This window comes from Nesoenas mayeri (genome assembly GCF_963082525.1).
Source record: "Nesoenas mayeri genome assembly, chromosome: 7".
In the NCBI taxonomy this organism is placed as follows: domain Eukaryota; kingdom Metazoa; phylum Chordata; class Aves; order Columbiformes; family Columbidae; genus Nesoenas; species Nesoenas mayeri.
In genome coordinates this window covers 9,401,343-9,425,709 of record NC_137551.1, presented here as the reverse complement: position 1 = coordinate 9,425,709, position 24,367 = coordinate 9,401,343, and the positions used below count along the sequence as shown (strand labels likewise).

The 24,367-nt window shown below is 36.2% G+C and overlaps 1 protein-coding gene across 3 annotated transcripts in view; it reads right to left on the bottom strand.

Annotated features, from left to right (window-relative positions):
- Positions 1-532: 532 nt before the first annotated feature.
- Positions 533-24,367, bottom strand: part of CCSER2 (coiled-coil serine rich protein 2) — a gene marked incomplete at both ends in the record, with an annotated part of 48,881 nt that continues 25,046 nt past the window's right edge. The window contains 6 exons of one of the 3 annotated variants that reach the window (XM_080347627.1): positions 1,291-1,354; positions 5,146-5,185; positions 9,618-9,702; positions 17,585-17,683; positions 18,967-19,053; positions 21,522-21,605. In XM_080347627.1, coding sequence (XP_080203753.1) covers positions 1,291-1,354; positions 5,146-5,185; positions 9,618-9,702; positions 17,585-17,683; positions 18,967-19,053; positions 21,522-21,605 — 459 coding nt within the window. Of the gene's footprint in view, positions 1,355-5,145; positions 5,186-9,617; positions 9,703-17,584; positions 17,684-18,966; positions 19,054-21,521; positions 21,606-24,367 lie in introns of all 3 variants that reach the window. The other 2 variants (XM_080347626.1, XM_080347625.1) reach the window with 2 other exon arrangements.

Sequence of the window (24,367 nt, the reverse complement as noted above, 5' to 3'; positions counted from 1 at the left end):
AACATTAAATATGTCAGTTTTGAGATTAAGATAAATACAAGGATTTTTGCATAGGCCTCTGGAATACAGAGTCAGAATTATGGCCAATAAAACATCTGCCAGTAAGTTTCATTTTCCACCACTCTAACCTAACGAGTACTCAGAACCAAGAAGTTAAACTTCATAGTAATTTATCTAATAACTCAAATAAATGGAGGTAAGAAATTACTTCTGCCATCCTGAAATACATAGTGCAGCATTCTCATATTTGTGGCCACCACATACTTCAGTATTTGCTTCATTACCAAGACCACTGGGCAACACAATCTTTAATACAGACCTACAATATAACAAAACACTCTCAAGAGAAGCTGCACAGCTCATAACATAAGCCTCAGAACATAACAGGATGGAGAATGCAAACACGAAAGAAAGATGCTACTTTTAATATTCACTCCGGATTTGCAGGCTGTAGATAAAGCAATCTCAAATGCAGTCAGTACATAGGAGCAGTTTAATATATGGCATAATTCCACGAGATGTAGGTACGTTCTCAATGTGTCTTTGGTTTAGGGAGGCGGGAATGCCGATTCAAGGGCAAACTACCCCCAGAAAGCAAACCGGTATTCTGTGTTTGCACGTTTTCCTTTCTCTGCACTGGTGGCTTTGGGATGTTTGTCTTCAAACAGGTGTTTTGAGGCTCTGCAGATACTGGTATGGATTTCTGACTGCTCATTTGCTTGGATTTAACAAAGGACATAGTTGGTGGGCGAAGTTTAGACATTTTCTGACTCTGTTTATCGTTTAGGTTATCCTGACCAGATGTTGGCTGTAGCTGAGTCAAACTACTTGATGGTAGAAGCTCACATTCCTTGGAAGCAGCAGAATGATTTGCAGATCGTGTGAGAACGGCCATTGTCGGAGGCACTAAAGCATTTGGGGGCTTTGCAATTGTTAAAGTCTTTGGCCGAGAAGCCTGGTTTGTGAATGAGGGTTGACCTTTCACAGTTAACTCAGTCTGCACCTCTCTAGCATCAGCTCGCATAGAGGTCTGGAAAGAGAAACGAGATGGTAACATGCCTTCTTCATTACCAGCTACCTCTCCAGGGTCTTCAGTATTTTTGTTTTTCAAATTTTCCAAATATGATGCATTCTCATCTTTTATGTTTAACTGTATGCTCATTAAAGAGTTTACATCATTCAGGCTATTTCTGAGAGAGACATTTGTAGCATTCTGATTCTGATGATTGCTATTTTCATGCTGACCATGTTTAGAATATTCACTGTGGGCCTCGATATGTGGCGTTTTTATTAGTTTTCCCTGGGCGAGGTCTGTGGAACTGGGAAGGCTGCGGGAAGGCTGTAGTACTTGAGGCTGTTAAAGAGAAAAGAATACAACAATATATTAGGCAAAGAAAACACCGGATGACATTCTGAATCCAATGTGCACTGACTGGATGCTTGATAAGGGCTGTTTATCTGGGTTTTTTAAATCAAAACTTTGACTTTGGCAAAACAAGATGGTTCATGAGACATGTACAAATGCGACTTGTAACTTAAGCAGAAAAAATTATACCATCACTGAAATACATAACAACATAAAGACAAAAAAGAAACCAATTAGCTTAAAAAAGAAATATGAAAAAGGCATGGTTGATGGTTTCACCTAAATCTGCAGGACAGCACCACATGTACTGATCAATTCTGACTCAAGTACTTAATAAACAAATGCAATGGCTATCAAACCTTTTAATTGGCGTATCCACCTTTTAATTTCTACACGCTGAACACTCAAGTTAACTATCCCAAATCTTCTGTCAGTGCCCTATATGTACAGGCAGGAATGGAATTTAATGGACCACATGAATTTACAGCGAATTTTCCTTGCCTTACTGAGGTCAGAAAATTTGATACAGGTTTTTTGTATTAGCTGACTGACTAGACATAGGTAACTTCTTTATCTTGAATGGATTTCAAATGCGCTGACAAAGAAACCACCTTCATAGTGTTACAACAGAGTACATGTGAAACTAGAGATCACATATTACTACACTGATAACCAAGGGATAAAGACTACCTAATGAAGATTTACATCTTATCAGAAGATACACTCTAATCAGACACGTATCAGACAAGAGACTTGCCAGTACCTCTTCAGAGTCATTTCTATTTTCTCTTTGCTCTTCCCTGTAAAAAGACTTCAAAGATTAATGTGTGTGCTAGATTCACAAACACATCTTAGACCTGCAACTTGTATACAGATCTTGGAAAAAATATTAAAAATCCTGAAATTCATGGCAAAACCCCAAACCTATTAAAATTTCAACTATAGTTTTCACAAGTTTCACGTTTGGATGACTTTCTCATCATCTTTACAAAAGAGTGGAACAGAACTACCACAAGCTAGTCTTGTTCCTGAACTACTTGAACTCCTACCAATTGATTTCACATAGATAGTAAACAGGCTTATAATATTTGTTTACTAGAGAAATATAGTCAGTAAAAATGAAGCAATGATTGCCTTTAAGGGATTTGACTAAAAATGTTACTTCAGTCACTCTCTTGAATTATTTACAACTTCCAAATGAGAAAGCCAGTTACTTGTCTGGTCTTCTTCATTCTTCTTAGAATGGGCAGGAAGAAAGTAACGATAGTTTGTGTGAGCAACAGGCCTGTTACATTGCTAGGACAACAGCACATCCTGGGATTCTGTAAGCTTTTCACCTTTTCCCTGACAGGGAAAACTGAATCGTCAAAATTCCACATCAAGAGAAAAAAAAAAAAAAGGTAATGAGAGAAATCTTCAATAGTTATGAGAGAAATACCAAGGCTTTAAGGCTTAATTTTGCTTTATTAGCATTTTTTCCTTTTAGACTATACCAGTTCCACCTGTAAGAAAAGACAACATCTGAGCTGGCCCAGTGACATCAGCAAGTGATACAGGGAATGCGCAAACATGTTGAACAGTAGAAATATAACTGCTTTGGAAAGAGGGAGGAGGAGAAAAAAAGCCTTCAAAATGGTGTCAAACAAGCATCATCAAAACATTATGCCTTACATGACCAAAACTAGCTTAACTTCGTGAATCCTTCCTAACTGAGCAGTCCTACAGGAAGGAAATACTACATGTAAGAATTCAACATATTAAGAGAGTTACAGCTTAAAAAATTAATCCTCCAGATATTTTGGTCATTTTTCACTGTTTATGTAATGGGTTACAGAAGTCATTATCCTTCCAGCTTAGGAGCTGACAGACAGGTGCTAGCCACAATGATTTATTGATGTCAGACCTCACCTGCAAAAACAAAACTGCTATAAATGAGTCTAGAAAATCAGTACTATGTACTTGATTCCCATACAAATATTTCAACAAATAATTCAAATTTCCTAATCCTAAGTGAAATAAAAAATTAGTACATTTATAGCAAACAATACTGTGTCAAATCCTAATGTGCAAAAGTAATTGTCAGAAAAATTTTCCCCCTCACCTACAAAGGGCTTCTAAGATGCCAGACTTTAAAAATGCTCAGATATATCTAGTCTGAGCATTACAAATCCTAACTTTATGTTAAATAATTCTGGTTATAATAATTAGAAAACTGAAAAATTTGTAAGGTACAGAAGAAACTAAATTTGTATGAGAAGTTGAGTTAAATACAAAACTATCTGAAATATGGCCAAAAAAAGCAAGCTTTGGGTATTATTTTAAGTTCTTTTGACAAAAACTAGGTAATATTTGAGCTTTTCCATTTGGACAATTTTGCCAATAGCCAAATACATGTTTTCTTCATTATCCTTCACAATCTGAAGAGGTCTAAGCAGCTTAATATCCAGAAAGGTGCCAGTTCAAAGGCAGAAAACAGCTACATGCTCAGAATTAGGAGGATACTAAAGCTCTGGTATCATCTTTGCTAAGTTGTTTTAAATACTGTGCTGCTTTCAAACTATTTCTACTTAGTTCAAGTCTGTCCAATTACTGCAACTATATATTTTAATACCTACAAATTCCTACATGTATTAACATTCAAGATGACACTGAAGGCAAAAACACCACAACTTCCAAAATATGCAAGTAACAGTTCACAAGTTATCCAATACTGAAAACTGCATTATCTTCAGCCATAGCTTACATCTTTGCTTTATACAGAAGTTTTCCTTTTACTAGGGAAGTCTTAATAAATTGTGACCATGTTGTTAGTCAAAAAAGCCCCACCAACAAAACACCAGCCAGTAGAAGGACTTGGTGAATTCCATCATAAGAATGAGAGATAATAGAAGACAAAGAAGGATTCTGCCATCTAGACATAGTATTTTATTTCATGGAAGTCTTAGAAAAAGTCATCTGCATTGCTTTGAGTGCATTTTGGATAATATTTTGGTGTGGAACAGGCTATAACTTAGTGTTGACTGTCATGCTAACCAGGCTTCTATTTTTGTCCCATAAAGAAAATATTCAGGTGAACAAACACCTGCATTCTTTTGGCATGCTCCTACAATGTAAAGTTCGGCTCTAAAACATTTAGAGTACAATGTAACTAAAGATAATTAGTTCTCCTCAAATTGAAGATACATTAGACAAAACTGTGCACACACATTTTGCACAAAAAGACTTTTCTGTGTCAAGAAGAGCTTCGAAGACTTGCATGTACTGATGCACCAAAGTTACTAAATTACAGTCCCTACCGCACTAGCTTAAGAGATTTTTCTCTTATATATCTAAAGTAAAACTGTTACCTCATCCAGAGAAAAATGACAATATATTCATGAAGACAATTACCATTACTACACAGTTCTTGAACCCCTGGGATTGCATTAGCTTTGTGTCAGAAAACTGAGACAAGTATGTTATACTGATAAAGAAGTTAAATCAATGTGGTCAGACAGTGATATTCACTGCAGTATCACTACTTCAAAATTCTCTTCAGTTTTGCTTTGGTATTCTGTATCTCTAACCACAATTCCCATCTCAATTTCCTATAAAGTACCTCTGCAGAATTAAATAAAGGCATTTTCTCCCTGCAGTATTTGGGGGAATGAGGGCGGTGAAGCAATGAGAACTCTGAGAACTGCATGCACATCTCCGGTAGACATGCATCATGCATAGGGCAAAAAAACAACAAGGAAAATGCGTGAGGAGATGAGAAGAAATCTGAAGTTGTACTGTACCACGCTTTATCACAGAAGTAATGGACTAACTTCTCAACTCCTTGCCAATGGCATAATGGGAAAGCAGAGACAAGAAAAAGACAAGGACAATGATGTCAGAGGACCAAGATGAAACAGTGAGCAATTGCCGTGACAGAACTGCAACTTTTAACCATTTAAATTGCAATTACCATGTCCCCCATTGGTTTTTAATCCAGCTTCCAGAAACAGAAGTAGCAACAGTGTTTAAGTAAAGCAGTACCAAAAATATTTATGGCAAGACCTGCATGGAATATCTTTGCTCTTATAACTTCATGTCTTTCAAAAAAGTCAACATCTTACACTTCAAATACTGTTTAGAGCTCTAACTAGAATTCGTGTGTATTATCACATCTGTATGCATCAAAAATATTTGCATCCAGGCACATACATGTTAGATATCTAACAAGGAACAACAATGTCACACGATACACTGCATTACATATTTCGCTCATGTTGCCCATACTGTTGAATAACCCATCTTCCTAGCAAACTGCTCACAAGCTTGAGAAGCCAAACGACCACAGGTTCTTTTTGGAGGGAGTTGGGGAGAAGGATACAAACTCTGGTAAGTCAGTTTTTCATTCTCTGATGGGTTCTGACATCCCTTATCTCACTGCCATGGCACAGGATAAACTGTTATATCACACGTCTGCAATTGAAGACACAGCCTTACTGAACGGCTACATTGGAAAGTTCATTTTTTACCTCTGGAAAACACCCAGATTTCACACCTTAAGGGTGCAGCATTTGCCAATACCTTAATTTAGGAATTTTTTTCCCACCTCTCCTTTTTAGCTAGCTATATTATATTTCAACAGTAGAAAATAGGATTCCACAGTATGAAGTATGACTTCAAATAACAATACAAAACAACCACAATTTTTTTTTTAACCCACCATTCACCACAGCATGAGGGTAGTAAAATAATTGGTAATATGGCATAGTATTTTTTTCTGCATAGTCTATAGAGAAAGCCCAACTTCAAGAAAAACACTGTCTTTCTCAAGGAAAAATTACTGAAAGCAATGTATAACTACATCAAGGCAGGCATTTCATCCCTGAATACAGATACTTGTCTGTTTGAACATGTATGTCCACATGTAAAATTAAGTTTTGTTTGCTAATATACTCTCAGTTAGGTACAAGAGACATCTCACTTGTAGTCCAATCTGCAACTACCCCGCTTGGGATAAGGGAGCTTTTCTTAAAAGACATTTCTTCATATAACTGAATACACATTTCCCATGGAAAAAATAGATGTATAAAAAGGACAGCAATGTAAGAATTCCAGGAGATTTTAAATAATTTGTCACTCTTAACGTGTCATAGAACTTTCAAGACAATATTCTGAAGAAATTTGTTCTGCTAACGCAAACACTTTGTACACCCTACAGAGAACCTGAATCAGTCAATAAAAGTTTGGAAACATTTTGCAGTGTTAAGCAACATACCCCTGTTTACAAAAAAATGCATAAAAAAGCAACACATGTGCCTGATTTATAGTCAATGTGCATAGAGCAGCTTTCTTGCTGGTGACAAAAAGCTATGTGTCATTTGCTGGAATTGCTTACATTACCTTTATTTGTAATGCCTACATTACAAGTCTAAATACTTTTCTCATGTAATGCACAGTAGGCGAAGATGCGAACAACTGCAATGGTTGAGTAACAAAACAGTTCCATGTGCATATCTCTGTGGAGAGGCACCTGGGGCCTTGAAAAAGTGATGTAATATTCTTGTATTACAACAAGAGTTCATAATTGCCTTATTGACAATGTGTATTCTCAATACTGTGTTTCTAGAGCTGCATCATTAAAGCTCCAGAATACAAATGCAAAAATTTTAAGCAAGTTTGATATGTCAAATTGTATGCTATAGCCTAGAGAAAAATAAAGGACTATTACATAAGAGTTGAGTTCAGGACACATATGGGAGTTATAGGAATAAAAGTATGAAAAACTAATTATCATTAAAACTGGAAAATATACATCCAATTTTAAAATGTCTTCAGAAAGTGCAGTGATATGGTAAGTTCATGGGGCAAATTACACAGTAGGTATATGACCACTGTAACTGGTGCTGATAGAGAAGAACTCTAAGCATATTATGGTATTGTAATATTACACAGCAGGGATGGATATGTTACCTGTCCTCTACAGCAGTAGTAAAATCACATTGCAGTAGATAAGCAGTGAAATATGAACAGTTTACAGATTTATATCCTCATAATCTACAGTGATTGTAACTGATCTCTGTATCCATCAGCTACCAACAATACAGTGAAGAAATCTGCAGTATTCACCAGTGCAGATGATATTTTAGGTTCGGTATCCAGAAGTTAGAGAATAAATGCTTAAATTCCAAGATCTCGCAGAAAACATAGGCAAACAAAAACTGAGAATACGTCATGTTCCCACCACCTTCTCTGTATTATCATAGAAGAAACCAACATTGACTTTAAGGCTGTTTTGTTCTCGGTGGCATTACCCAGCTTACCACTTGCCTCAAACCCCACGTTTGGCATTCCGTACGAGCACAAAAAACAACAGACCTAAAACCACTGAACTGTGGGAAGAGGTAATGTGGACAAAGAAGGATGCTAGTGATAACTGCACTAATGTTCTACTTTATGGGACTCTTCACACAGTGATAAGTCATTGATTTTGCAAGAGTGTCGGTGAAAGCATCCAAGAAACCATCTAGTTTATACTGCACTTTTACTCTTGGTATATATCTTTTGATCAAACCTGAGAATTAAAGGCTAGGAACACTCAGTTATAGGAAACTTATTTTTCCTAGGCAGTAGGTTAATTGTAATTAAGGTTAATTACTCAAGTGCCAGTATTAATCTACTTTATTTACTTTACTAGTAATTCATAGAATTTAAGGTATGAGATGTATACTAAAAAAATCCAGCCTGCTTCAGTAATGGAAGTTTGCTACAGAATCCCTGAATAAGAAGCTGCTGCCGCTAGTGGAGGAATGAGGAGGAGGCTCAAAAAAAAATGGTAAGAGATTAGCAAAGTTTTCTTCTTCAGTCAAGTAGTCAGTGTGAATTGTGTCACATCACATCTGGCAGCTCAGACACCATCCTCCCGTTTGGACTGTCTGATCAGTGAGTCTCCAAAAATGTGACATTATATGCTCCTCAGGTCTAAAATATATTTTTTTCTTTTTAAACTCAGATTCTCTGCTGATAGGACAGCAAAATAGCCAGGCTGTGCTACTGCTGGCACTCTCCCCAGAAACAGAAGACAGGATGATCCATCAGCTTTAGGGGTTCTATGTTCATTTCACACACACAGAGTCCCACATCAAACATGAGCAGAAAATGAAGCATTGCATAGAGAAAAGCCTATGAAACAGGCTGTGCATTCCTGATGAGTTGTTTAAATGAACATTGTCACAGAAACGTCAAGAGAGTATTTGAAACACAATGTACAAAATACTTTACACAACAGTTTCTTTTTCTAGTAATTGAAATAAATTGGGATTAATGCAAACTGAAACATCTGTAAGCTTAGTTTTCCAAGGTTCAGATTTCCATTAGCCCTGTAAATCTTACTTTGTTTCCATAATTTTACTTTTTCCTTTATTTCTTGTCCAAATACACTCTTGGGCTTTGCTAGGCGAACACACTGTAATTCTGTAATTACAGTACATTTTAAAAATATAACTTTAGCTTTACAGACTAGTTATATTTATTTGAACAATTATCTGTTTATAATGCAATACCAAAGCACAAAATAAGACTTACCATTTCTCTATGTCTATGTAAGCATACAGTTTTAAAATCAGCAATTGTCTTTTGTTTTGCAGATCCAAGCCAAGAGAACAAATGCAGCTCATATCAGCCCACATTGTAGCTAGCACACAAGGAACGTTAATAAATCATGCAAGTTTTGCAACAGCCACTTCAGTGTATTAGAAGCCTTTTTACAACAAATACTGAGAGGGGAAAAAAATTAGTTTCAGGGAAGCCATTCTGAAAAGTCAAAACTTCTCGTGAGAGGCAATGAAACCAATGCTTTCTGACCAACATTTTTATGTACATCCACAACATGTTTATGTAAATACATCCACGTATGCACTCATGCAGACTTATGAGCAAACAAAACACATACACAAACAGGACTGTATATTACAGCCATGAAAAAGGAAGGGAAAATGCAGCAAGCAAGATTTATGTTAAGACAAGACTGGACACAAGGGCCTACTCGGGTTTGCCTGAAGAACTGCTGAAGTAAATCAGCGTTTAATAACTGTTATAAAGCTATAGGTTGTAGCTGCTCATACGCTGGCTGAAGGAAGCATGTTGGTTAGCCACGGACTATTGTGGATGCCTGGAAATCTGCCTGACAGAGGAGGATACTAGGAGATGAAGGGTGCGTGCAAAGGGGAAGCTGCTACGGGAGGACGGTGAGGGAGATGAGTGAGAGGTACAGACTCACTCTGTCTGCGGTGCGGTGGAACAGTCCGAGGGATGCCCTGGAATGAGCCCTGCCAGGGAGAGAAGGAGGGAGCAGAATACCCACCCTGTGCAGAAAGAGAGAGGGGGAGAAGTATAATAAAAAAAGAGAACAGGGAAAAAAACAAAAAAACAAAAACCCAAAAAACAAGACAGCAAAAAGCCACACCATTCTTTTTTCCCCCAGAAAGGTATAATTGTATTTCCCAGTTGTTCTACTTTGTAAAAGCAAACACTATACACTACTGAAGCCCAAAGAAAAAATAACATTGTGATGCTCTAAACTAGTCAGAAATCTTACAAAATACCTCAATTTTTATTCAGTATATATATGCACACATTTCTTTTAAAGATTTTTTTAAGGGAAAAGTATGGTAGCAGAGCTTTTCACATAAAAATACCTACTAAAAATTGTAGCTTTACAGCTTTCAAAAATGTTTTTAAGTGCCTCAGCAAGCAGTAAGTTGCTTAGCATTCATCTACTGCAGAACCAGTCAGCTTCTGTTTACAACAAAAAACTTCTAATGCATAGAAACAGGTTTTCTAGCAAATCCTGGTACTTTAGACTCCATTTCACTCATATCTGACAGCATTATTAAATGTGAAAGAGGAGAGGTGACATGACTCGCACTTTGCTCTTGCAGTTGATCCTTCAGAGCACAGCGCACACCAGTGCCGGGCAGGGTTCACCTGTCCCATGTTTCAGATGACCACAAAGTAAAACATTGTGGTTGCTGCATTCGTAAAACAAGAAACTAATTTTATGCAGGCCATCATTTTCTCTATATCTTCGCCTTTAAAAGAAACCTATCCAAGCTGGAACTGCCCTCTTGAATTACATCATCTTGATTTGCTTTTTCAGCGAGACAGGTTTCAGTCTTTCCATCCCCTTCACCATTTAGCAGCTGAAAACTTCTGCTTTTGTGAGTTCTGGAATATTAGTGCCAACAGTAAGGACTGCCATTGCCTCCTGGTTACTGGCAGATACCAACAGTAACCAGTCGTAGCTACACTTCCAGACAGCAGGCAGAGATCTCTGAATGAACATCTATATCAAAGGAAGCAGGAACAGTTTGCCCCTCCTGTCCAGTTTCTCTGCTGACATATCTGCTGCAGATCACACTGCCAGGGCTGGGCAAGCAAAGTAGTATTCTATTTCCATACTAGTTTTAAAAGACCTTTAAGCATCACATTATTTCTATAAATAAAGATTCTGCTTTTATTTATCCTGGCAGAATTTTAAACCCTTCCCTGACCTTCCAGTTATTCAGATCTAGTTAGATCTCATCCACCACTCTCCCAGGTTTCAGTACTGCTAAGATGTAACTTAATACTTGCATAGTCAAGCCTTAGAATTTGCTGGCAAGAACATTTTTAAACTAGAACAGGAAACAAAGACAATCTGATAAGACTTTTTTATTTTTCTTCAGAAGCTGAGATAGAACAATTACCGGAGCAAAATCCAAGGAAAAAAATGAAAGTTCTTTAACCTGATTATCTCTAGATGGAGATACTGATTACCTCACATGTTCTTACAGTTCTCCATCAGTAGCCATTAACATCAATACAATTTATAGACTGCTGCATGAAAGAACAGTGCTGGCTTCAGATAGGCAATATTACAAAATAATATGTTGCATCAGCTGAGTAGGTATTAAATAGAGAAATACTCCTGGGAACAAAATTAATCAATCAATGATTGATTAGACATTAACAAATGCTTTGGATTCACAGCACTGTACAGAAGAACTCTTCATTTTCCAGGCTTGTTCACCTTCCATCCTAAATTGTGTCAGGGTGGTAGAGCAAAAATAAAAAATTATTTCCTTTTTCTACACATAAATAGTAAAAAAGACAGTATCATCCGGCATACGTCTCATCTTGTGGAGACTTGAGTTAGCAATGGGCTTTTTCCAGACTTCTTTGAAATGTTTAATGCAATAAATTAAGAAGGGGGGTTGTAAATTTTATATCGTCTCCCTTCCTCTCTCTAAAAAGAGAGATTAAGACAAGAACTTGCAGAACAGCAGTCTCCAGAATTTACACTGCTCCACACAGGCAAGTGTCAAATAAGTATCAGATTTCTTACTTAATAAATAAAATCATAACAAGCATTGTTTAATTGTACATCAAATAAGGTAATTAAAATTAACAAAATTTGAACTAAGCAAGGACCAGGGAATACATCACTGGGAACTTATTAAGATGGGTCTTATGAATTACACTGATTTTACAAATAAAGGTTGCATCTATCCCATAGATACAGCACATTAACAGAAGCATCTGCAGATATGCCTGGCTTACGAAAGGATGACTTATTTTAATAGCATTTTACAAAACTCCAGTAAATTTACAAAGCTGTTTTTCTTTAAACAACAACTCACATTCATCCCCTTCTATTAGTCAAATGTATGCTGAAGTTCCCAAGAAATCCAAAGAACAGGAAAAAAGAAACATGCACTAATAAGCACGTACCCTCAGATTATGGTACATATTCAAAATACACTAAGTGTGGCAGTTTCCTACTAAATATACGGAAGAAGAAAAACCTGAATCACAATTTATTTTATGCTTGACTATTAAAAGTCTATAAAACCCAAAAGCAAACAATGCTAGAATTTAAAGATAAGAACATTACTTACCTCAGCTTCTATTAAAACAAACAAAAAATTCTACTAAAAATAAACCAAATAAACCCAGCCATACAGACAAAAAAAATTTGATGGGATTCTTCTGGGTTCTGAAGCCTCGTCTGATGCAAGTTGTTCCACTTGAACTTTAATGTGACACAGCAGTCAGAAAACAGCTCCTCCATGCACCTGTTATGTGTATCCAGCCACTAAACTAAAATCCGATTCTTCTCATTTCCCAGATACTGGAATTGTGAAACAGCAAAAGCATCCCAAAAGACAAGTGATTCCAAATTTAAAACACTAGGCAAAACAGGAGACTCAGGAGTGGAAAAATAAGAGCGGCTGAATTAAAGAAGTGTACGAAGCAGAACAAAGTGAAGAACATTTTTCAGAGATCCTGGCAAATTGTACAATTGCTGCTGAACACTTTATGAAGTTCTGACCCTAACTGCACCACAAAACCTGTTTGTTTTAAAGGCTTCTAAGAAGATTTTAAGGCTAGAATTTTCCATTGCCATAAAGAGACCTCAACACTACAATAAGCAAGCAGATGAACAAAAGCAATTGCTTCTGCCAGAAAACAACAAGAGAAATATTTAAGCTATTGTCACATAGCAATTTTAGGCCAACAGTCAAATAGTCCAGCTCTTTTCTCAGGAATACCCCAATATCCAAAACTGCTAAAGCATTCAGAAAAGTCTTTTCTGCTGCAGAAACACAAATACAGGAAAGATCCATTTTCATCCATACAGCTGGAGCCTTTGAGCACTTCCAAAACCAGAGTTTTTGCTGTGTCTCACCCAGCATTGCCAGGTGTCTCATACAAACTCAGAGCTCCACATCAAAAGCAAACCTAGAATGACATTCTTCAAGTATCAATGCAAACAAGATGTTTTTACAGCAGTGTCTCCTTGCCAGACTAGCACCTGGATAAGAGATTACAAATGAACAGTTCCAACATGCAATACTCTTTTTGGAAGTGTTCAGGTCAGAAAAAAAACAAACCCAAAACAAACCCCAAAAGTCTTATATGCTGGTTTACACTAAACCAACAAGAATTGCCTGTGAAATGTTTAAAGGAACGCTCTTCCGTGCATATGCCCATGTGTTATACACTGTTACTGTAACAGAGCAAAAAACATGCACAACACAACAACCTAGTCCAGATGTCGTTCTTTCTCAGCAAGAATCTACATTTCATGGATCAGCAAGTGAACACCAAAGTATTGGACAGCAAGAGAAACCTGGGCTGAACATGAGGATAAATACTAATATAGTGACTAGACTTCGAAACCTGGGAGTTTAAATTTAAAGCTTATATATGCTTTGACTATGCAACTATAAGAGTACGGTGGAAGGAGATACTCAAAGACATAGTACAGAAGGACAGCCCAAGTATTAAGAAGGTTCATCAAAATAACCGACGTGAAAGGTTTTGGAATGACAAACTGGAACAACACTCCAATGGAACACAAAGAATATCTCTCAGTGCAGAAGCAGAGATGTAGCAAAGAACAAGAATAGGCACGCTCCTAGGAAAACTGAGTTTGTTGTCATTTTGCCAGAGACAGGAATTAATTTGTACACCTATTTAGGAAGCAAAAATCATTCTCATCACTCTGTACTATTCTGAGACTACGGAGAAAAATCAGCTTTTACTGTATACTACCTACTGTTGCAAGGCATGGAAGCACACCCATGAACTCAGAGGAGCTGTGTTATCCTAAGGAACTGGACCTCAGGGGCCACAATCCTTTACAGACAACTTTGTCCCTATTCAGATTTTGTAGTTTCCTTGCTTGCCTTTTACTCCTCAGCATCTGCAAACAACCTTTCCAGTCTGAGAAGCCAAATGGCAACATAAACTTGACATCTAACCCCTTTACTCTCAATCTTTAAAAAATATGTCCGTATTTAGAATTACAGAACCAATATTGCAAAGCCTGTGAGACAATTGTGGCAGTGGATGCTCATGTTTTCATTTTTTGTAAGCTTTGTCCATCATCATTAATTTCTTCAGGTAATTTTATGTTCAATAGCTCCTTCCAGGTTGGTGTTTTGGGTATTTTTTTTTTTTCCCCATGATAGTTAAATGATAGGCATAAGTTAACTGCAAGTGAACACAGTAGATCTATGAGAAATCCTTCTGGAAATGTCATGGACTACTCTGCCAGTGCGTACATGTACAAAATTTATCCTGAGGATGGCTAACCAAAAATAATGTTTCCCTCTAAATTATCTTTGTTCGTACAAACAGTTTAATGCACTTTTGAGCACACTGTCACAACACTGCTTGCAACAAACACCACGTAGCATGCAAGGTAGCCAGGTAATAGGTTAATTCTTAATAAGCTCCATTTTCAAAACATTCATTTTCAGCCACTAGGTTGTATTACATGGAGTACTATGTTCCAAGGATTAACCTAACGTTACATAACTTCCATTTATGTACATATTTACCTTTAAATAGGAAAAAAACTCTAAAAGTACTTCCAGAAACTATGTGCGGTCCCTAAAGAGAATAACCCCAGACAAATTCATACTTTGACATCAAGATATCAATTTTTTTTAGAAATACCTGGTAATAAAGAAACAGACACAAATGTGATTTTCTTAAAAAGAATGTTTAATGATATTCACTTGCCTGTTTACTGGGAGAACTAAGAAGTGATGAGAAATACTAGCTGTTTCAAACGGACAGTAGAACTGCAATAAATTACTGCAATTCATACAGCCTTTAATTAAAAATTGAAATCTTTTAATAACCAATTTCCCCTCTTGCTTTTTCCTAGTTTATTCTGTCGTCTGTTCTTTACAAAACACTACATTAACAGTGTTGGTTAAGCACATTTCTGGAAGCCTTTAAAGTATTTCTTGAAACAATAAATTCTTGTGTGTTCCTAGACTGTTATTTATGCTTCTAGAATCAATACTGTATCAGGTCTGCTAGAATTTGTAAACTGTCAGAATAATCTTGGAAGTTATGACACTCTAAAGTAACTTCCTGATATTCACCATCATTTAAAGTTACTTACAGGTCAAAACTTAAAGGAAAAAATGAACTAGTTGAAAATTCATCAACTTTGATAACTATTAACAAGCTTAAAGAAGCAAGAAACTTATGACTCCAAGCAGATGTACTCTTACTGCCAAGATTTCAATTACTATTTGGCTTTTTAAAAGTGTAGCCTACATAAAAATCTTCATTTCATAAACATTAACTACATTTCATAAGTCATACCACATTTAGGATTAATAAATGTGATTTCTCCCAGCCTGTGCTCTCAGTTCAAGATAATTATATTAAACTGAACAGGAATGTTACTAAAGCCCAACATTATTTTCTGTAAGAGGTTTTCATTAGTGAGAATGCATTTTACTCAGGTGTCTCCTGCTATTTCCATTTATCCTACTCCTGCCTCAAGAAAATAGAGCCAATTGTCTCTCCTTTCTATGGTAAGTGACAGTTTATGTCACTGGGTTCCAGATCAACAATGATTTCATGCCAAGGCCTTTTGAACATTTATACCTCTATTAAGCCATGCCAGGAAACATATCAATGCCCTTTAAGAAATTCCACATTAAGGAGCTCCTATCAATTTATAATGAGATGTTTATAATTTCTAATGAGATGTTTATAATGCACATGTAATGAGCATACACCTACACACATATGTATGTGTACCATATACATATGTGTATATATATCCACACACATACACACACCTAACCATGAATACAGGAGAGGATACAGCAGGGACACTTAAAAAACAAAAAACTAAAACAAAACAACAACAAGAACAAAAACGCACCATATTTTCCCTTAACTCAAATTTCCTCAGAACAAAAAAGTTTTGTTTTTAACAAAGCTACTAAATAATTTAGAAGCAATATCCTTCAACCTGACCGAGCCAGAAAATTGGGCTAAATTACTTTTACCTGAGATAACAATCCCCATTCACTATCTTCTCCAATGTCTTTGTCCTATCAATTAATACCACGGATTGCTTGAACTAAAGCTTCTGTAGTTTGCAACTAACTTTCAATAGTTACTAACCTGTTTCTGAATTTGTGGAAAATGATATGAAAAAAAAGTAACACGGAAACAATAGCTACTAACCCAGTAACAGTGTAACGCACAAAAACATCAAATGAAGATCACCAGGATAAGAAACTAAAACTTGGAAAACAGAAAAAATACAAGGGCTCAAAAGCTACAAAGTAACAGGAAAAGAGGAAGAAATGAGATAAACATCAAACATCTTACACATACTTTCTGGAACAGAGGTGTCAGATCAAACTAAAGGTGACTTAACGTTAAGATCTCTATACATGGGTTCATATCAGACAGGAAACCGTCAGAAAGCTTCATCTCAACAGGACAAGGGCGTTTGCTACCCACCCAGTGAACACACAGTGGGGTTGTATTTCTATCCTAGCACTAGTACTTTAGAAGGACAGCAGGAGTGATCTATCTTTACTTACAATCTTACATTAAGTAACTTCAGGCAGGGTAAAAACAAATGAAAAACATCTAGCCCTTTAATGTTTTAAAGAAATCTCTTAAGACTCTCAAGCTAGAGCACAAGCTTCAAGAACCAAAGGCTATTTGCTGATGACTGACAAAAACCTTGCTCTTCAGTCAAAAATAATTCCTTACCATATATGATATAAAATGTTGTCCCACCCCCATCTTTATTATTCTATTAGTATTCCATGAAGAACGCCAAGTTATGAATAATGGAAGCAAATGTGATCCATGCAACAACATATGGGAATGACAATGTCCTTTGTCAAAGTGATTTTCACCCAATAATTTTTCTAATGAGTCAAGTTCTTCAAATAAATGATTAATAAAAATATTAACTTTTGCTTTTACATTATGGACTGAAGTTTGGAATATGCTGTAGCTTTTCCTCTACAAATGTGAGCACAGCAATGATGATAATTTAACCAGAAAAACAACAACAACAAAATATACAGCTACCGATGACTTTAAAGTCAAGATATAGGAAAATATCTTATATATTATTAGATATACAGCTTGGGTTGACTGTAATTTAAATCGTGCAGAGGGTGATTATTTTAATAAGAGATTTGTAAAGTTTAATTACTTATTTTAAAAGAACTGTTTGTAACAAATATTTATTTAAAAGACTTGCAAAAGCATACAAGGAATGCAGCGGAGGAAGGACACCGCTCTCATACAGCACAGAACCTCTCACACGATGCCAACTGGTATAACAGCAAATGTCATAAGCTTGGGGAATGAAATGCAGAAAGTCACATCCAAGAAGGAATGGCACATTTTACTCACAGAACTCCTCCTCCAGGAGGTTTGCGTAAATTTGTCAGCATACATACACGCCGTCCCTTTAGGTTTTTGGCTGTCTTTCTGGCAGTTACATTTAGTGGCCTTAATCATCCCAAAAAAAAGAGAAAGAGAAAGGAGAATTAGTTAGAAAATAACTAAGACGCTTGAAAAGCACAGTCAAGATCCAGTATTCAAACATCATGTATTAGTTGGAAATGCACCATAATATGATTAAAATGTAAAAACTAGTCTTTACAGTGATGCACAACTACAAATATACCACAAAATATATTTAGAAATAATTTAGTACAAATTTTGACTTTTGGAAAGGGTTTTTGATTCACCTAGATTTCTGAAGCACCACATTCTTTAAGCCACCTTTCAATAATTATGAATAAAATTTTAGCCATCCTTACAGCAGAGCTCCTTAGCTGTGACAAAGTTTTCAGATACTACAGTAATTAGGTATATTGCCTACCAGGAAGGAGTGATTTCATTAGAGTCACGCAAGACTGTCTCCAGACATGATAAATAAATATGGTGTGCATCCCTTGGCATTTCACCTACACTACTTTTAATATCTTGCTGTGGCTTGAAAACATGGGGCTCTTTTACAAGAATTGTCACAGCAGGTGAGTTTACCAGAACCAAATGCAGAGAGAGGCATGACAAAATCCAAAGTTCACTTAGAACAAGAGCTAAAAGCGAAAAGGCATATGTATTTTTGTTTGTATGTGTCTGCCTCAACCTGATTTATGATAAGAGTGCCCCCATAACATGTATTTATTTGGCCAATTTAATCTTACTATTCAACATTGTTTAGTTTTGAAAAAGAATCAACCTTGAATATTACCTCACTTGGCCTTAAATTCTATGGTGGAAATCTTTATTGAAGTAATAGATAGTAGGGGAAGGAGAGGGGAGAAAAACAAAACTTTAAGCAGAATGATAGGCCTGATACTTGTTAATTTTTAGCATAGTTTAAGCATAAAGTGCCTTATTTTTGCTCATTGCTATTTCTGAACAACTTCTATCATTTTATGTTTAAAGCATTTGTTTTGGAAATGAAATACATCTAACAATCATATAAATACCTTTGCTTAGTGTCACACATACAAATTATGAGTCACCTACAGAATTAAAGGTCCCAGGTGTACAGCTTAACACACACTAGAACGTGTAGAATTGGTCTGCTAACCAAAGCGTTACAGATTCCATGAGACAGGTGGGTCTGAACAGAACCCAAGTCTGCCATGGCTATAATGAAAGTATAGCAAAGAAGTTAGACCTCTAGTCCTCCTAAAGCCCTCATAAGAATTACCTATTGAAGTTATACTCTGCAGTGCATACTTCAAATATCATTAAACATTTAGTGTAATGCTTACAAGTTGATGCTCTAATTGGTTGATTGTTTCATCCTTCTTCTTCAGTTCATCTTTAAGCTGCCTGATCTCATTCAGCAGATCGTCCATCTGCAATGGGACAGTGAACAATAACAGGTTTTCTGTAAGTTCTACACAATCTAAATCAACACTTCTACAGGACATTGTATCAGGTGTTCACAGAGGACTGACAGTAACATCAATACGTGGTTTCCTCCCCTTATTCACATGGTGAGATGGGCTGTAACTTGACTAGAAGTCTCTTTAAAAGACAGTTGAGCTGATCCACTAAATTTTCAGGCAATGTGTGTCCTGGTTTTGTTAAAAAACAAGTTTCTCTTTTAGTGAATTTGCCTGTCAGCTAAAGCCTTCATATTAGCTGCATCTTCCTAGAGAACTAGATACATGTTTTGGTAAACATAGCAATGGAATGCAAGGTTATTGATAAGCATAGATGGACATCTCACAAGAGGGGCAATGAGAAACTGGTGACCAAGAAACTGACCGTGTATAACTCTCCATTCAAGTGAATACTTCATATAAAAGTGGGAGATCAGAAGGATCTCGTCCCTTTTTTCCCCGTTTGCTTATGGCCGACATTAGGAGAGGACCTTGCTAGTCGTCCCTGCGAACTGAGGCCTAGTGAGAGACTGAATCCAGCTCCGGTTGGCTGCAGAGTCCAATCCAGGACTTCGGGTGCCAGCTCTGCTGTTGCTGAGACTTTCAAGATTGGTTTTGTATATTTTGTATTATTTCCTCTATTTTTATTAGTAGCATTAGTAAAACATTTTAAATGTTTCCAACTCTCTTCTCTCTGTCCTTCTTTTCTTCCTGATCGCCTGTCCGCAGTGGGAAGGGGGAGAGGGAGGGGCAAAAGGGGGAAGGGCGGGGGGAGAGGCGGTCAACAATACATCTGCCAGGGTTTGATTGTCACCCTGCAATCAAAACCCTCGACAGTAAGTAAATCATCTACATTTTTGGTGCAGTAATTCATCTGTTATACTAGTGAATGGCATCTTGAAGATGAACCTAGCCAAATACTATCTATATGCTTCTTTATACAACAACAAAAAATACTAAAGGTTAAAGATTAAGTGAACGTACCATTAACATAAAATAAGAGAAACAAAGAAGAAAATCATTTAGAAACATAAGCACAACTATGTTTACTGAATGCAGCAGCACAACTGATTTGAATACATCCTACTAAAAACTGAAGACTTTACGTAAAGTTCAGAGACTAAAAAATTGTGGTAAATATCCAAGAATGATTAAAAAAAAATTTTTTTCTTAATCATAACTTAATTTTAACATATTTTATAACTGTGCCATTATATCCAGGCCATAAATTAAGGGGCACACTTCCATTTAGTAGCATACATCCACTATTTCAGTTTCACTGCAGATGTTATTAGTTACTGTTTTAGGACAACACCCAGACTGATTTGCTGGGCAGTTTTTCAAACCACATGACAGCATCAGGTAAAGAAGTGACAATTCAAAATGTCAGTTCAACCCAGCAATTTTTGTTATTAAGTTAAAAAGTGATACTTTTTCCTGTAGGAATTAAGTCTAAGATTTTGAGGAAGGTGACTGATTGTAGAACGACAAGCACCACAAATGCAGCAGACAGCAATTAAAGAAAAAAGAAGGGCTAAACTTTAATAATGTAGAAAGCAGGGCTACTAGAGAATGATGCATATGGATCTACAGCTTTGGCAGACTTCGTAACGCCTGAAACCACAATATGGACAGATGACTTTCAAACTGGAATAAGACTGTAAGTGTTCTTGCCTTTCAAGAAGTGTTTCTAATTTCATTATATCTTCAGCAAGTATTGTTCCCCTACCATCAGTGCAGGATTAGTGATCCTTCTGTATTGATTTTACAATAAGAGCCTCAAGCAATGCTATAAAACCTTAGCACTGTAGAAAGCACAACATTACAAGTCTGTGACCATAAAAGATTATCCTTTTTGGAATATCCAATGCGACTGCTTCTTCCTTTAATACTTGTTCTAAACCTATAAACACATCTTTGACTTTGTGGGGTTCACATTGTTTTCCAGTTAGGTCTGCAATACTTGCATTATCTCAGGGGAAATTTACTTTAGATGAAGGAATTTTAAACTAAAGTCAACAATAAATGTAATGAAAGATGAAGGGAATAAGTATGGTGTGATTACACTTCAAAGCAAAAATTGTCTTTTTAAATTCTAACACTAATCTAGCAGGCAGAGTATTTTTGAAAGAAGTTACTTTTCAGCTGTTAATTCCCACTACTGTTACAAATACCAAAAAAAAAGTTAATTATTTAAACTGTGTTAGCATTTGTAAGTATGTATTTTAACAGCTCAAAGATTTCCATTTTAACAAAACTAAGAAGATAATGTGTATAAACACTTGCTAGGTTTATTTCAATAGATCACTTGCTAGGTTGCATTTAAATAGATCCAAGAAGCAAGAAGCAGTATTTCACAGTGACATAGAACTCTGTGCTTTTTTAAACACAAACAGGTTTGTATCTCTTATTGTGTAGAGTAAATCAGTGTCATTTACCTTAAAAGGTGACTCTGCTTCTTGTGGTTCTGGACTTGACGGAACTGAGAGTGCAATGTCCTGGAGTGACACATTTTCATCATTCTATTAAAGAATAAAAACAAGAACAAAAGCTCAAACTACTTGTTGAAACAACTCCTTTGCAAACTCACTTTTAAAGGTGGAAACAAATAATCTCTCTGGGGAACTTGTTACAAAGTTTGACCTCTCTCATTGTGAATTTTCCTTTTTTTCTTCCTCCCAACAGGAAAGCCTCCACTGCTGAAGCATGTGTGCAGTGCCCAAACAAGGGCCATGAACAGCCTCCCTCTCCTCACAAAGCTGACGGAACAGCTGCAGCTACGTCCAAGTGTGTTGACTTGGCACAAAAATCTGGCAAGAAACAGCCATTGTGTTCAAATATATTGTATCCTATGATTCTATATCAGGTGATGCTATGTGATTTTAAAAGCTTCATTTCCATCAGCATCCATTCAAATACTATATCTGAGCAATATCAAAATATAGAACCAACATAGTTCAGCTAGGAATTCTTAACTAAAAAAAAAGCAACATTTGCTACTGGACAGACTAATACAAAATTAATTCACAGACATCAGAACTTAATATCAATGATAAAAACTGGATCCACAGAAGAGTGTTCATTCTCCCGCAATGACAGCCATGAATTCTGAAATTAAGCACCACAGGGAGAAACAGAAACAACCAAAGTTGCCAAGAGATGATTGCCTGGTTATGTTCTGAAGCACTTAACACCCTCACAGAAAAAAGCACAGGCAGCTCTGAAGCTGTGGTGCTCAGTCCTGAGAAGGTTCAGTAGGTTACAGACCCAAGGCACAAACTGAACAAGTGATGGTGAATTCTTGTGACACATTCTCACGTTGGCACCGTCATGTTGTGTCCAACCCATGCGAGCCACAAAACTACAGTATAATGAAAGTACAGGTATTTTACAGCTATGGAAGATCATAACCCCCATTTCTTTGATGTAAAAAGATTTTTCCAACTCTTTTCTGTCCATCTCCTCCATCTGCTACTTTCTTAAATAAATCAATGAATCTTCTACCTTATTCTCCTTTATTTATAAGGGTTCTTAGAGGGGAGATTCTTTACCCAGTGACCTCACTGCCTAAGCTTGCATTTATAGAATATAAGAGCAGCATATCCCAAAACCTGAACAAAACCAATCTGAGGCTGAGTCAGCAATTCCCTAAAACCACAAGAATAAAACTGCAGCTCAAATGCTAAAAATCAACTAAGGGAGAAAATGCACAATAGACCTATTTATGTTTTTTATGTCTATAAGGTATCTCTTTTGCTTTTTAATCCATATGAAGCATTTCTTATACATTTTTAACTAAACTGCAAAGAAACATCAAAGAGATTGTCTGGAAGCAAAAAAAAAAAGAGCAAGAAATTAAAATTGGCAATTTTGGCAATTACATGTTTACTTCTTCCTATAGTCACCATTACCTGGAGGCAAAATAAGCACAACTATCACCAAGCTTAAAAGATAAAAATACTAAGAACTATCACACAATTCCAAATTGCTTTCACCATACTACAGACAGCTAAATTTAATTTCCATCACTTAAATGTCATCTTGCAGGTTTGGTTTCTTTAAAAACTTCTTGGCTTTATTTTTTTTTCCTAAAGACTATTAATTGTGAGCGCAGTCACATTTCAAGGCTTCTGACTCCTCACCAAATCAAACATTTCAGAATCCACCATCCAACACACAGTTGAACTCAATTCACAAGTAGCTGCTTGTCCCTTCTGGGCAAATCACCAGCAAGTAACAGGCTGATGAGGGAACAGCTTATAGTCTGTTATGAACAAGTGCTAATACAGTGTTTTGAAGTAATTTGCACAGTCATATCAAAGAAACAACCAATTTAATCCAAAATATTTCTAAAATGCTAGTGGAAATAAGCAGCGATTAGAATTATAGAATCATTTACAGATTAACAAGTTATATTTTATATTTATCCTATATTCTACATTTAACAGAGTTCACCGTTTCTTATTTTAAACAACTATTAAAGCAAATACACACACTCGGAAGAAAAGGTCTATCAGTCACAGTTATAACTGTGAGGGAGTAATCATGGGAATGGAAAAAAAACAACACACAAGACAAACTATTTCAAGCAAAAGTATCTTGCATGGCTTTTAAGCTCTGATACCTTTGATATACCTTCTATTCCCATTAAAATGCATAAAAGTGGAGCAATAAAAAAAGAATCTACAAAAGCAGATTAAGGCATAATTGCAAAGAAAGCCAGTGTGCCACATATTCTCTGGTGCTTTAAATCAAGTACTCCAACCTGTGCTATACACAACTAATATCCGCTAGCAAAGCAAGAACTAAGGTCACTTGCATCAATTCCCTTACCAGTGTCTGAATTATCATAATAAATACAATGAACACAGGGCAAGTGAAAAAAAAATATCAGTTCTAACACTATCACTGGAAACTTAAGGATTCTATTGTGAATGTATGCTAGGATTAATCTATAAACCTTTTCTTCTTTTGCTTTTCTTTCTTGCTCATCATAATGCTAAAATGAGATGGGGGGGGAAAAACAGATCAGTAGAATAAGGCTATCCATGCAAAAAAAAATTTATAATTAGCAAAAAAACAACAGAACTGGCAAAACAAATGCAATTGGTTATACCCATATGCTGGTTTTGGTAGCCTAGAAATTATGTGATAAGATATCATCACATTTTGGAAACTGAGAGAACATATACTTTTTATCTTTAGGTAAAATTACAATAAACTTTTTAAAGGTATCATTACATTGCAATAGGCAATATAAAAAGCTGTTACCTGTTGGTTATCA